The sequence below is a fragment of the Mus pahari genome, chromosome 16 (assembly GCF_900095145.1).
Source record: "Mus pahari chromosome 16, PAHARI_EIJ_v1.1, whole genome shotgun sequence".
In the NCBI taxonomy this organism is placed as follows: Eukaryota; Metazoa; Chordata; class Mammalia; order Rodentia; family Muridae; genus Mus; species Mus pahari.
The window spans coordinates 1680432-1695942 of record NC_034605.1 but is presented as its reverse complement, the minus strand read 5'-3'; the positions used below and the strand labels follow the sequence as shown (position 1 = coordinate 1695942).

The 15511-nt window shown below is 46.1% G+C and overlaps 1 protein-coding gene across 2 annotated transcripts in view; it reads right to left on the bottom strand.

Annotated features, from left to right (window-relative positions):
- Positions 1–15203, bottom strand: part of Bend7 (BEN domain containing 7) — an 84903-nt gene extending 69700 nt beyond the window's left edge. For both annotated transcript variants that reach the window (XM_021215705.1, XM_021215706.1), the window contains exons 1-2: positions 14742–15203; positions 12428–12511 (exon numbers count right to left, since the gene is read on the bottom strand). In XM_021215705.1, coding sequence (XP_021071364.1) covers positions 12428–12511; positions 14742–14802 — 145 coding nt within the window. In that variant the 5' untranslated portion in view covers positions 14803–15203. The remainder of the gene's footprint in view (positions 1–12427; positions 12512–14741) is intronic.
- Positions 15204–15511: the final 308 nt, after the last annotated feature.

The window sequence follows — 15511 nt, the reverse complement described above, 5'->3', positions numbered from 1 at the left end:
CTCATCTCTCTCTCCCTTCCCTTCTCTCCCCTTCTCTCTCCTCTCTCTTCCCTTCTGTCTCCTCCTCCCCCTTCCCTCCTCCCCTTCCCTTCCTCTCCCCACTCCTGTCCCTTCCCCTCTCCCCCTATCTCCTCTCCTCCAGAAACAAAATCATTAAATTCTGTTTCTTGTCTGCTTCTCCATCACTACAACTTCACTCTCATCATCACTGGATGAGGCTTCTGCCCAAGAACCTCGGCAGCATCATTCTTCCCCAGTCGACTCCACCCTGACCTTAGTGGGATTTTCCAACTATGCAAATCTAATCATACCATGCCCCGCTGCGAACTGCCAAAAACTTTAGGATAAGGCCCCAGCTCCCCAACATTGCTCACTGGCCTCTCCATCTGGCCTCCTTGCTCATTTCTGGAGTCTTGGTTTTTGCCACCTTCCCTCCACCCCACCCCCATGTCCACAGAAGTGGCAATCAGGTCTGGGTACACATTAGAATCACATAGGTAATGTCTGACTTCCCTTCTAATTCGATAGGTCTAATTTGTTAGTGACCATCATGTCGAGCCAGCAGACCACTGCTTTAAATACAGTGAAGGCCTTCCAGTGGTCCCAGAGGTCCCAGTGGTCCCAGCAGTCTGGAAGCTCCTCCCTGTCTCACTCTCTATTGTGCCATCAACCTTCTGAATGCTAAGCCACACCTTCACACTAAATGTTTAGGCCTCAGCTAAAAGGGCATTTTCTCTATTTTTTTTTTCTTTTTTCCTTTTATTGAAAATAGATTTTTTTTCACCCTCACTTAATTTTTCCCAATTATGGTTGCCCCTCTCTCTACTCCTCCCAGTTCCTCTCACCCCTCTTCCCATTCAGATCCACCCTACTTCTGTCTCTCATTTGAAAACAAACAGGCTTCCAAGGGATAATCATAAAATAAATACAGTTAGACAAAACCAGAACGAACTCATCAGAATAGGAGAAAATGAACACGCAGATGGAAGAGGGCCCAAGAAAACACGAGAAGTAGACATGGAAGCAGGGACCTACCCATTCACACACCCAGGGATCCCATAGAAACACTGGCCTGGAAGGAAGGGCCACTTTCTAGAGGCTATGTTCCTGAATCCCCCAGAGGTCTTGGTATTCTAAGTAGCCTTGGGATCCTTACTTCTCTTATCTCAAGGCAGGGGATTTAACGTCTCTTTAGTCTGGCATTAGTGTCTGTTCAGTAGGCAGCTGCAAAATGAATACAAAGTAAATTATATTAAGACACATGATGGGAAGATTCAGTTAAGGAAAGCTTTAAAAAATTGATCTATAAGCAGTAAACTGACAACTGTGGCATCTCTGAAGAAACGTCTCCCTTCCACCAAGCAAGCAGGGTATGGCAAACAGGGCCACTGTGTGGGTGTCTCTGTCGGGTCTTGTCTCAGGAAAGCTTTTCCGAAGGGAAGTACCTGTTTCATCGCGCTAGCGCATCCAAGGTGGAAGATGTTAGAAATAGTTTCCTCTCCTTGACAGACGAAGAACTACCAGAGGGGAGTTGGGTCAGGTGGGGACCACACATCACTGTGTTCTAGCACCAGGTTCTCCCTTCCTGAGGAGCAGTCAAAGGAAGGACACTGAACTTGTAGAGAAATGAAAGGTAACACTTCTATGGCGGCAGCTCCCAGCCATGGTTCATGCAGTGCATATTAAGGTGCTCATTAAAGTCTTGCTGTAATCGAAAAAATTATATATGTGCGATGAGAATGAGTTAGTGTTAATGGAAGAACCTTAGCTTCTGCCTCCCCTGACTTTGTGCTCTCTAGTTGTATCCTAACCTTGCCTTTTTGTGGGACTCTGTGCATTTTATCTGTAGGCGTAAAGTCAGGTTTGAGATATAATTCCATTAACCACATACGCAACTCCATAGTCTATTATGTTGCATCAACTTTTTCTGTAAAAATAAATTGTTAAGGATATTATTCCTGGAACAGAATAAATTCTTGGAATTACTGAGTAACTTATGTACCGCACCACTGTTCCAAGAACAGATCACTTATTTCATCATGACAAAGTAAAGTTATTAATCTTCTGGCTTCCACTTCAACAATGAGAGATGCTGAGGGATGCGCAGACACCTGCATTCCATTTCAGCTCAACTTTATATCATCCATAAACATCTCTGTTTTGGACACCTCATCCAAACAAATGCTCACAGCATACTCTACGCAGCATTCGATTTTATGCAACTATAAAAGTTCCTTGATGTTAATTACAGAGACAAATGTCTCATCACACATTTGGTTACCAGATAGCATAATTAGTTTTCCCCATTAACCTTTCAGATATAAAATTTGATTTCCAAGTAAAAAACACTGTAAAACCCTTGGAACTCGAATAACACAGTATATTTGTACATGCTTGAAAAAAATGTAATACTCAGAGAACAATTTTATGGATTCTTATTTACAAGGATAGTGATTGTCTGGAATAGCAAAGAAAAATCTGTCTTGACTTTGCAATGATTTTAAATACATTGTCAAGTACACATGTAATAAGCTATCCTTTGTGCAGAGAGGAGGCACAGCAACCTGACCATGAGTGGAACGTGCCCTCCATCTCTCCTGCTTGAGGCTGAATCAGTTCATCAGAGCCTCTCATCTGAGAGAGAGACAGACAAAGAAGGCTAAGACAACAACCAAACAACCAAGGCAAGATTCCTCATCAGCGGAGGATGATGGGACACTGCTGTCTTTCCACCTAGGTTCCCACCAAGAAACTACATATGCAACGATGGGCAGCAAGACGTGGGCAGATGGTGGTGTCGTCGCATCCTAGCTTTGTAAGTATATTCTGTGATTGCCACACAATGACAGACTTGCCTGGTGCTGCAGAACTGGAGTCTTCTCTAGTCAAAGCTAAATTGCCCACAAGTAATTATGCCACACCACGGCCTGCTCAGGACTATGCTGTAGGTCACATGCATGGAAATGATGTTTGATTGTTATAACCTACTGACATTATGTATATTTATGCTGCCAACATGTTAGGAGAGAAAGAAGACCTCACTGCACTACTGCATGGGACATTCCTATGCAGGAAAACTGTCTCTACTCAATGTAGTATCTCACTCAAATTAGTTGACAATTGGTAGGAAATTATAGCTAGCATGTTTCTACATGGTACTCACTCATCCTCTCAAGAACAGTTATTAAGAACCTGTCCTGTGCCAAGTTTTGCACTGGGAAAACTGTAAGCATTTAAACTCAGAAGTCTTTCCTACTCTGAGAAAAAGAGAGTTCTGCTGAGGCTGGAGTGATAAATAATGGAGGGCCACACAGAAGGGCCACTCTAGACTGAGACCAGCAGTGGACAGGATGTACTGCAATATTTCAGGGGCACCTTGACAAGTGGTGTGAGAGTCTGAGGCCATGGAGGTAGAAAATAGTTAATACACAGAGTCACAGAACAACTTCTTATTTCAGGTTTGGGGTGGGGAGCTCTTATTAACCTAACAAAATAGGAAATATACGCAGTTAAAACTAAACATATCATTGTTACAGTTGACATATTTTACTTCTGAAATGAGAGTCCAGTTAGTTACTAAATATGTGCATATTTCCATCAGGGTAACAACTTTTAAGAGGTTAAAAAAAAAATTGAGAAACAAAGTTTCAAATGGGATGGTTTCACTTAAACCCAAGTTTAAAATCAGACTCTTCCTTCCTTCAGCAAGCAGTTTTTGATGGTCCTTCTGAGAACAGCAGTGCTGGACAGAGCTAACCCTTAGCTACAAGGTAGCAGGAGAGGACCACAATTAAACTTTTTACGTTTCTACTTTAATAGGGATCCCATGAATGCTGCAGAGAAGACACGGGGTGGGGTACATGCTGACTACCTAAAGGACGCTTTGGGAATGACATAGAACCAGTGAAGAAGGACAGAAGGTGGCAAGGTGCATGGCCAATAGTTTGAGGAAGCAGGCCCACTGTAAGAGTGCAAAGTGGCTGGTGTAGCTGGGCAGAGGGGCTGAGAAAGGGAGTGTCAGAAATAAATGGGAAAGAGACAGTTTGTGTCGGGAACCTTATCATACTAAGGAGTGTGGCCTTAACTAGAAAGCATCAAATAATGAGGTATGCCAGGCAGGGAGCAAGTCAAGGTGTGTGATACTGGAAAGAAGCTAACGGTGTTCCCCAAATCAACTACTGCATGTTTGTGCTGCTGGCATGCCCAGACTGACTCTCCCATTCCTGGCACATCCTTTTCTAGGTTGTTTTCTCTCCAATAATCTGCAACACACACACACACACACACACACACACACACACACACACACACACACACACGTTTCTTGTATCAGTGTTCTAGGCTTATTTTAAGCTTTGAAGTGCAAAATACACTGTTCCAAAATCTTTATCTAGATAGATAGATCTCTCTCTCCGTCTCTGTCTCTCTGTCTGTCTCTGTCTGTCTGTCTCTCTCTCAGGGAAACTAGGAAGGAGAAATTGTCAATATGTCTCATTCTGCCCTTTGAGCACATTTTTTTAATAACCTAATCACAATCAATGTAGAAGTAAAATATGACATCTACAGTTCTCACTTAGAGAGCAGTTGTTGGACCACACAAAGCATTCCCGAGAAAGGCAACCTTTCTCAAGACAGTTAATACTCTGTGTGGGTCCTCAAGAGAGGGTGCAGGTGATGCCAGTCTCTCTTGTCCCTTGCAAGGCATCCCTGAGAAGGTGTGACTTGAGCAGCTATGCATGGATCTGTTGCCCCAGGAAAGTGATGCTGCTGCTAGGTTTGTTGCTGGAACTGTATGATGCATGGCTTAATTTTTCTTTAAGTAAAGAAATATTGTATCTCACAGACGAACATCAGAAAAACCCAAATTTTAGCTTTAACATGTATAGTGGTTTCAATGATAATGGTGCCCATAGGCTTGTATGTTTGAACATTTGGTTCCCAAGTGGTGGACTGTTTAGGAAGGACTAAGAGATACATCCTTTTTGGGAGAGTTATGTCACTGGGGTGGGCTTTGGAAGTTTTAAACCAAGAACTCTATGTGTCTCTGTCTTCTTGACTGAGGATCAGGATGTAAGCTCTCATTTACTGCTCCAGTGCCATGCCCACTTGCCTGCTACCGTATTTCCCACCCTGGTGATCAAGGATGAAGCCTCTGAAACTGTAAGCAAGCCCCCCAATTGAATACTTTCCTTTATAAATTGCCTTGGTCATGATGTTTTATCACAGCAACAGAACACTGATCAAGCATGGTAGATTACAAGAACTTCCTCAAAGAAGTTTTATGAAACACTGAAGTTTGATTTATCAGCTGTTGCTAAAGTTTCAATAGAGTATGGCATTCTAAGTTGGATCTTCAGTTTGATGCAGCAGTGTCTGATACGTTCATGTACTTAAATAACAAGTGTCCAAAAACTTACTGGGCGAACACCATTATAAACACAACACTATACTAATTGCTTCTGCGAATCCAAAGAGGAATCCAGGCCACTAGGATTAGTTAATCTACATCAGATCAGGCCAGGAGAGATGGTGAAAATAAACAAGCAGTCTGATGTGACAACTGTTCAAACAGGCCTGGGGAAGGATCTGCACCGACCGTTACCTGGACCACAATAAGGCCGGGCACAAAAAGAACAAAGATGAGGCAGCGCATGTTAAGCACTGGAAAGGAATGATGTTAGTTTTCAGCAGGAAAACACTCAGAAGAAAGACACTTTGAATTCAGAAGGAGATGGAGACAGGGAATAATACAAATTAAGAGTGCAAGCTTTCCAGTTTGAAAAGGTGCTCCTTAGGATTCTGTATGTGCTCGAGAGGAATCTGATGAAGTAGCCTGGAAGGCAGTGTGCTAGAGTTACCACAGAAGATAAAAAAATTTTCTCAAGAGTTTTGTTCAAGGTGTCATCATTTTTTTTTTTAATTAAAAAAAATTTGTGTGGGTGTTTTGCCTATATGTGTATCTGTGTACCACATGCATGCAGGGTCTGTGGAAGACAGAACAGGGGTTCAGCTCCCCTGGAACTGGAGTTATCAATGATGGTGGGTGTCATGTGGGCGCAAGGAGTCAAACCTGGGTCCTCTGCAAGAACAGCCAGTACCTTTCACTGAGCTGTCTCTGCAGCCCCTCGAGGTAATTTATTAACTGTTGACCTGAGACCAAACTCAAGTTTTCTGAACCTAAGTCTACTTTTTCTCTACTGGGCTACAAACTGAAAAGCTTATGGCCTGGGAAATATTGGAATTAAACTTTAAATGTGGCCTAGGTAATACTGGAATTGAACTTTGAACACTGTCAAAACAGACTGGATTTTGTGAGGAGTCTGGAACTGGGGCAGGCATGGTAGGAGAGCGCAGATGGCAGAAGCAGCCTTAGTAAGAGGGCAGGGACAAGAAAGCAAGGAGCTCCTGGGGCTATGAGAAGAGACCACTTTGGCACAGAACATTTTTTTTCCTGTGTAAATAAAATAGAAGAGAAGAATAGAAAGGTAAGCTAGAGAGACAACGAGTAGGAAGATAGGAGGATGGGCCCCACTTTCTATATGAAGCAGAAGCAGAAAGAATCTGGCCAGACCACATTCAAACGCGGCTCCTGTTACTGGTTCCACAACTCAGGGCAAGAGACCATTTCTATAGATCTACTTCTCTCATCTACAGATGGAAACGGCTTCTCAGAAGTGTGGTGAGTTTACGAGACCATAAATAACCCTCTCTTCCTCAGAGGTTCCTGAGCTCCTCCAGGTCTAAAGTATAAACTACCTCCCACCTGGGATGCCATCTTCATCTAGAGCAGCACCACTTGCTGGGGAGCAGGCATTTGGAAGCAGGGATGTGCTGGCAGGACTCAACAGACAAACTAGGGATGCTGAATTCTCAGTTAAGAGAGACAAACTTGGTCCTATAGACTCTGCAGAGAAGTCACTCAGTCAGATCAGCTCACATGAGCAGCGTGTGAAGAAAGGATTAGAGACAGTCCTGCCATGGCGAAAAGATCTGAGCAGGGTATCAAGACACCTGAGTTTAAGTGCTGTTAATTGCTAAGCCCTGCATGGCTTATGCAAGTTGGTTCTAGCTCCAAGATACGTCTCACATTTGTAAAGCAGGAGGAAGATCGAGGTCTATTTCCTAGTATAGCAGTGATAGTAACTTTGTGACTAGTGAAAGTGGTGGGACAAGGCTACCTGCCTTGGCCCCCTGCCTCTGGGTAGACAGTGGCAGCTTAAGAATGACTAACTTTAAATCTGAAGCTACAATGTATCTAATGTACCCAGGAGAGTTCTAACAGTGAAACAGACTGCAACATTTCTGAAGTCTTTTGAGGAGTAGAGGTCCCCCATTTGGGTACTAACTGCAATCTTAGAAACCATGGAGTTCAATGTTCACTGAACAATGACTGTAGTACTCTAACCAGCTAGAGGGTCACAGGACTCTAGGGGGCATGTGAGGTTCTCTGAGTCCTTTACCCTTCTAGGGGCAGCTTTGCTCTCCTTTTATCAGTGGTTCATTGTGGGGCAGTGAGCTGTGCACAGGCTTTGAACCACGGTGACCTGGTAGGTGACTTCCACCTGGAAAGGATGGCAGATGTTTGGCCACGACCCCTGGGCCCCTGGCTCCTGTCACAACTACAGCCTCCCACAGCCCCCCACAAAGAGGTGTGTGGCCATCAATCACATAGGGCAATGCCCCAAGTCCTTGTATTCTCCACAGTTACCTGGCAACAGCCAGGTAGGCTGGTCCACTATTAAAGGAGCTGTTTGCCCCCTCCTCCCTCTCTTACTCTTGCTTCCCAATTGCTTCTCTCTTGCCCTCTTGGTCTCCCTCTCTCTGCATTCCCTTTCCCCCTCTCTCCACGTGGCCATGGCTGGCCTCTACCTCTCTACTCTTTCTATAATAAATGCCTTACAACCACGGACTGCCTTTTCTCATCAGGATCTACTATGCTGGAGCAATGGAGCAGGTCTTCCTCTAACGAGCTGCGTGTCTAACCTCCAGCAGGAGGACTCTCTGCGTTCCCAGACACGGCTTCTGCCAATCCAAGTCACCAGTGAGCAAGACCAGGACTCTCTTCCCTGTGGTAACCAGCCAGAGCTCTCTCCTCCCTGCCCTTTTCCCTTCGGCCTGGGTCAGAGTCCACCTTCGGGCCCCTACTTTGTTCTCAGTTCTTCCGAGACACAGAAGCATCCAAGAGCTAGAACCTGCTCTCCCTGGCCTCTGTGCAGGCCTGGGGACCCCGAGTCAATTCGGGCAGGTCCAAGGGGACCTCAGACTGTGGGAAAACACACTGGTTTACATCCTAGTTCTGAGCAACTGGGCATCTCTGTAAACTCCCAAATTCCCCTACAGAATAGAATCAACAGTGCCTTTTGCTAGGACAATGAATGGAACAGCATATACAGGTTCTTAGTGTTACGCTGCACCTGATTTTTGATAAATGCTACCTATGTTTGCCATATTTTTAGTACAGAGTTGTTGCCTCCCTGGACCATCAAGGAAAAGCAGCACTGACACAGAAAGGGCAGGTACTTTAACTGGGTGTGGTGTTGTGCTCGAAGCTTCTGGACAGAGGAATGAATGCGACAGTTTAGATCCCAGACACTGGTATTTAAGGATTCTGCCCTTTTCCATTTTCCCTCCACCCTTAGGTTGCACCCCACTCTTGCCACGATACATGATGAAACATCTGGAAGGAAGGAAACCTTCCCAGGGCAGTACTTTTGGGGGTGGGGGTGGGGGCCTCCAAGAACTGAGGTGGGACCTAGGCTGTTTAATCCCTAGGTGAAGAGTGGCCATCCCAGCTCTCCAAAGAGGAGCACTGCACTGTGGTCAGGAACTAAGTCCCTAGCTGTAAGAGATGCATGGTAGTCTTATGTGTGTTCTCTTGAAGGAGATTCTGGAGCCCTTGGTAGGGGTAGTTCTTATCAAGAAAGAGATTTCAAGGTACAGAGATCTGGACCCCAATCAAACAGCATCACTACTGAACCACGTACTCCATCGGCTGAAAGCAGTTCTACTGAATGAAATATGAAAAAGACCAGCACACAGAGGGGTTGGCACACATGCAACTGGAGTTTGATAAATAATTGCTAAATGAATAAATTAATGAGACTTGAACACCTGATAAAGGAATATGTCTCAGATTTATATCCTGTAAAAGTAAAGCTGAAGTATCTTCGTGTCACTATTACAAAGAGCACACTGCTTCACTAAAAGGTGTCTGTCTTCTAGCTAAAGCCTCAATAACACTTGGCTTGGTGGGTAGAGAAGTTAGGACTTAGTTTCTGTTACTAGTAGTACATCTTTTCACTCTGAGCTTTAGGTCTCATTATTTCTGGAATAACAACAACTGTCCTGATTACAGAAGGGCTCCCAGATAGCAGGAGACTAATCTCTAAAGCGCAACCCTCACTTCTATCTAATTGTGGACAAGCCTGCTTATCAGTCTCAGTTAGCCAGTACCTCCCTTCCCACCAGGAATCTTCTGCCTATGCAAATCTCAGTGGTTCAAGGTCTAGCTCCCCACCCTACCATTGCAACTAGCTCTTGAGCCTTTCCCTGTTCCTTTCCAACAGCCGTTTAATTACTGTTCAGGCAGAAGACACACACAGTGGAGTGTTTAAAGCTCAGGCAGAACTTGCCCTAGAATTCCACTTAGGTTAAGCCCTACAGAGTGACCTTTGGTATCTTCCTCAACATCTCTAAGCCTTATCTGAAATGAGGATGACAACGCAGTGTGCTGGCCTGCATGTGCTGTGGGGAGTACTCAGGTCACACTTCTGCTTCTATGACTGCTGCATATTGCACCTTCCTTCCAGAATTGCCTTATCCACACACCCTCCCAAAGGACTTTAGTCCTCAGGGTCCCTGTCCTAAAGGGGCTCAGCTCCCAGTATTTCCTGACAGGAACACTTGTTGAGTTGATTAAACAGATTGTCTCCCTCCAAACTGTGCTCAAATCTTTACTGTGGTTTCAAAGAACTGGCTGAGAAAGTCAAAGTCCACAGGGTAGAATGACCTCTTCTCACCCTTAATCAAACCAAAGACATGGGAACAACTCCTAAAGCACTTCCACACGCCGCCATTCTAGGGAGTTACTCTACCACTCCGGATATGGTGGTACATTAGTTAGTAGCCTAAAAATATTCCAAAGAAATAGATTTGATGTGGGAAGTTCTGCTAAATTCTAGGGTACTCTCTACTCCCCTGAGATACATACTTGAATCTTCTAGATGCGGAGCGTTGCAGAGAACACACATGTCTGAATACAGAGGTCCTATGTAAAGTCCTGAAGGCTATGTGCTAGTACTTTTTACAGCTCTCAAGAATCAAACTCTTCTACATCTACACCCTAGGAGTGAATAGGCCTCAGCAGTTTACAGACAAGCCTGATGTAAATCTATGTTTTAAGAAGAATAACAAAAAAAACGTCAACAACAAAACTCTTAATTTCGGATGTCATCTGTAACTATTTCCTGTTCTATGAAATTATGTTTCCAAATCGTTTGCACTTCTTTTCAAATGGCCTAGAGGATCTTTGGGAACCAGATCTGATCTTCCCCAGAATAGGTACTTTCTCAACCTCTGAACTGTCTGCCAAAGGCTTTTCTACAAACCATTGTCAAGATGGACTCAAGGCCTGGTTCCTTAATGATATCTTCAGTTCAAACAAGGAAGAATTGCCCTGTCCAAGAACTTGCATTTACAGAATTCAGAGTACTGGCATCATCCCATCTCCATCCTTTCCTCCAGCCTCACACTTTGTTTCTAACATCACTAGCCTCACACTTTGTTACTAACATCACTACTATTTCCCAAGCCACTGAGAGGAAGGAGCTGCCTGAAGACCTTTGCAGGACAAGAACTAAGTCCAGGACGTGAGGTTCCACTTACATGAGAAATGCAGATTTTCTACCAGAAGGTAAATTCCTTTTCTCAGATGGCTTCCAGTACTTAACTTCTCACCCAGGTAAGAGCACAGAAGGGAGTTTAAATCTGAGATGGGTCTCTTTCTGGGCCATAGCATCTCACTTGCTTGTGGTGTTCAGTGTTCCTAATAGTCAGTAGGTGCTGGGAGTGGTCTACGGACTCTTCCCTGCCATGTTGGAAAGACCTGAGTGCCTGTGACCACCATGCTGGCAGGAGCCACTTGTGTCTATTTCACCTTTGTAAGTGTAACTTCTGCCTGGCACTCTGCAAGCTTTGCATGCTTTTTCTTCCTTAAACCAAAACAGAGGAAGAAATCTTGGGCAAAAATACAGTTGTTACAATGTTGGAATCTGAAACTAAACAAAGCAAAACAAAAGTACCGATCTGGATCTAAGGGGCAATCAAGCCCAGATAACCGCAGTCACGGAGCAGCTCTGGCCCTGCTCTCAAGCACTCTTACCCCGGTTTCCCACCGGCTCTCTCCTTCCTGGTTCTGTAATACCTGGCCCTCACCCTACTACCTGAGGTTGTTGAGAGTCCAGGATGGGCAAAGTTGAAACCAAACACCACCATCTACCTTGCACTTTGCCTTGATAAACACTTTCAGAGGAAGCATCCTGGACAGTTTGATTTTGGGCTCAAAGGCTGCAGATAACAAACGTAAGATGCTTCGTGTACATGCCTCATGCCTAAGCTATACATACACAGGCAACCAGGGGTACACTTTTGGCTACCTACATATCTGTGGGCACTTGTCATAAGGTTTGGAGGATGTTGCCTTTGCTCCCTCTGTCCCCGAGGTAGGTAAGCCAGGAAGGGTGGTGGCAGGAGAAAGTCATCTTTTCTCTCTGACCACAAAATGTTAGTGAAAAAGACACAGCTAGGAAGTACAAAGCTGTTGAGTGGTAAGAAGCACTATCAAGAGGTGGCGAGGCAGACAATCACTTTTGCTCTCTCCTGACGCTGCTTGGACTATAGATTTAATTTAACTGTGCCACGGCAGGATTAGCAACCAGGCCATCGAGGTGAAAGGACATTTTACTAAGACAGCACATCCATCCCCCATCCCACCCAAGGCAGAAGCAAAACCAAACAAATAGCAGCTTCCTGGAAATTGAATTTCTGTTATCCAGATGTCAAAGATGTAATACCCCAATTACACAAACTATTGCCAGTGAAGCATGCCAGCGAATATGCAATGTAAATGGGGTGAGCGCCGAGTGGCGAAACTGCGCAGTCAGCACCTGGCTCTGTGACTGAGTGATAATTAGCACTGTGTGTAGACACTAATAAACATTTATGTCTGAAATTACAACTTTTAGCAATGTTAATAAGGGATATATTGGCAATCTGTAAGATAAAAGGTCTTGAAAAGAATGTCATGCATTAAGCAATGGCAGACATTTCCCGTTCTTCCACAATCTCTCCCCCCACCACCCTGCCCCTGAAATTGCAAATGGCCACGCCACGCTGTTTTGCTGAGAAATTAATTGACATAAGGACCTACCTAAGAAAATGGGTTGTGTCTCTCTGGTCTCCCCATTAACATCGTTGCTGAATTCTGAGATTTTATACACCTCATGGTGATAATCTGGCATGAGAAAATAACCAAAAATTAGAATTTTAATGACTTCAACAAATAGGAATAAGCAACTAAAGACTCCCATCTCCAGATGTATAATTTACAGGTATATTTTCAAGAACTCTCACAGAAATCAGAGTCAATAGTAATCTCCAAAACTTTACTTACTGTGAAGTACAAGAACCTGAAATACTACTTTGCCTTTACAAAACAGATACACTTGACTACAGCAAGTATATTTGTAAAAATAAAATAAAATAAAATAAAAAAGAAAGAAAAGAAAAAGAAAAATCTTGCCAAATCACAGGCACATGGAGTTTCTCAAATTTATTTCCACTACCATTTCTGTGAGCACATCAATAACATGCTTCTGAACTGCCTCGCTACTGGGTTTACCCAGAAAATCTCAACTTAAAAGGAAACGTGGTTTTTTTTTTTTTAATAAAAGATATTGATGTGTTATTTTTTAAACGTATACTTTGAAAAGAAGCAAGTCTTTTACCTTTCACATAAATGAATCTTTTGCATTCAATTACTTCCTTCACTGAAGATGCAATAGTTTATCTTCCAAAAAAAAAAAAAAAAAGTTGAGAAGCACCTGCACAGCAGAATCACTCACCATTAAAAAAGAAAAAAAGAAAAGGAAAAACTTGCTATGTTAATCAAAATTTCAAATATAACATCTTGCGATCTCCTGTGGAAGCTACAGCATTTCGATAATGTAGCTCTTTACAAAGCAGGACCACTCAGGTATGAAAATAGAGGTCCCTTCTCAACAACTGTCCAAGGTTTGGGTGGGCTTGTTTGTTTGTTGTTTGCCTTCGCTGTCACAGGACAACATGACAAAACTGCCCTCTCTTTTAAGATAGAGCAGTCAGTTCCCTGGGGTCATAAATAAGAAAGCAGCCTCCATTCCTGAATGAAGCACGTTGTATCAACAGGGCCATCACACTTGGAGAGACTTCCAGAGTACTACTGAGTCAACATCCTGGTTGGGGAGGTGGAGGCCAAGAAAGAGTAGCCAAATATTTTGAATACACGCACTACACTATTTCAGGCCTCTATCGTTAAACAGTACAAAGCTAAATTAGGGGAAACACAGATGAGCAGATTCGCAAAAATGTCTATAATTAAACCATCTCCAGATTAACCAAAAGTGAGCTTTATAAAAATCCTCATGTCTGCTTAGCTGAGTTCGGGAAAAACTCCATCCCTTGCAATCACCCTCCAATAGTCACCTGTTCACACGTGACTTTTGCTGGGGCCCTTGGAACCATCCTGTGGCTCTTTCCTCGGATGCTAATGCTAGATAAATCCAGCGGAGAAGTGGAGAGCTTCTCTGATTTGGCTTTGACCCAAGTTAATTCAAAGATATTTAAAGAGGGTGGGCTCATAGTAGGACTTGTACCATTACCACTGGGGGGTGGAGAGGTATCACCATTCTTGCTTATTAAGGTGATACTCCACATTTTGACAGGTGTGTTTCTTGTCTGAGCTGGCACCATTTTTTTTTTTAAAGACTCAAATCAGGAATATGGACTCGAAGAAGAAACAACCCAGAGGAGACACTACTCAACTTTCTCCTCCCCGGACAAAATAAACGCCTATAAAGAGTGTGCTGTACACCTGTTAGTCGGCAGGACCTAGCTGGATTTTTCTTTCTTTCTTGTGATGACACTTGTCTGACTGGTGTATGAGATAATCTTAAAACTACCTTTCCACCCAAATCACTCAACTGGAAAAGATGCTGTATGTCAACAATTTCTGCCTTGAGCTTCGATTCCCTAATGAGCTGATTCTTCTTAAAAAGAACAATGATCATCTTTTTTTTTCCTCCTCTCCTTCTCTTTGCGTGGGGGGGAAAAAAACCGAAAACAAAAACAAATCCCCGTCCTTTCTCGGCCTGCGGGCCAGGCAAACCCTCAGCCACCCCAGCCCAGCGGCCGCGGCGGCGGCACCCCAGAGTGGGCTCGGCTCCCCGGTGTCATTGTTTGCTAATTTCCTGACGTGCCCTCCGACTTGTTTACCTTCAATAACACCCGGTGGGTCCCCCTCAGGCACAACTTTCCCCGCGGCGGGGCGTGTGCGACCCGCCGGGGGCCCGAGTTCGGGCGGGGACGAGGGGGGTCGAGGCGGGCGCGCCCCCGGCGTGGAGCCCGCGGGCGGCCGGGGCGCGCGGGGCCGAGTGCGCGGAGCGCGGCGCCGGCTTCCCGCCGCTGTCCCCGGGCCGGCAGCTTACCTCGGCTCACCAGTTTGAAGCTCTGGGATTTCCTGCTTCTTTTCCTCTCCGAGAACTCCATGGTGCGGGCAAGGTGGCGGCGCGGCAGGAGACTGAGGCGGCGGCTGAGGCGGGCTCGTGTCACCGCCGCGGAGCCGCCGGGACCAAGGTCCGCGTCGCGATCGGCGGGGGAGGCCGAGGGACGGGAGGAACCACCGCGAGCCCGGCCGGGGGTTGCGCGCCCGGGGCGAAGTTGTCCCCGCGCGCGGCGCCGCCTCCCCGGTGTCTTAGGCGACCCCTCGGTGCCCCCTCATGCCGCCTCGCTCTTTCCCGAACGCCGCCCGCCGCAGCCCAACTTTCCGTTGGGAGCGGGGCCGGGCTGGGGCGCGGAGCTGCGGGGTGCTCGCCGCGGCCCGCCTGGGCTCAGCCTGCGGACGCGGCCCGGGGGACGCGGCGAGCCGAGGGAGGGCGGCGGCGGCGGGTGCGGAGCGGCGGCCGGGGCGCTGACCGCCCCCGCGGGAGGAGGGGCCGCGCCGGCGGAGGGGGCGGCGCCGCCGGGACCCCGGGGCCACCTGCTGGCGGAGCCCGGCCGCCGCCATCCCCCGGGGGCCGCCGCCACTGCTGGACTCGGCCGTGCGGCGACCCGGCATGGCCCGGAGGCCGCGGCTCAGCGTCCGGAGCGGCCCGGGCCCGCGGAGCTGCCCCCCGGGCGGACGCCGCGCTCTGCGGGGCCTCCCTCTGCCGCTCCGGGAGGCGAACCTGCCTTTAGAAATAAGCCAGGGATCGCGGCT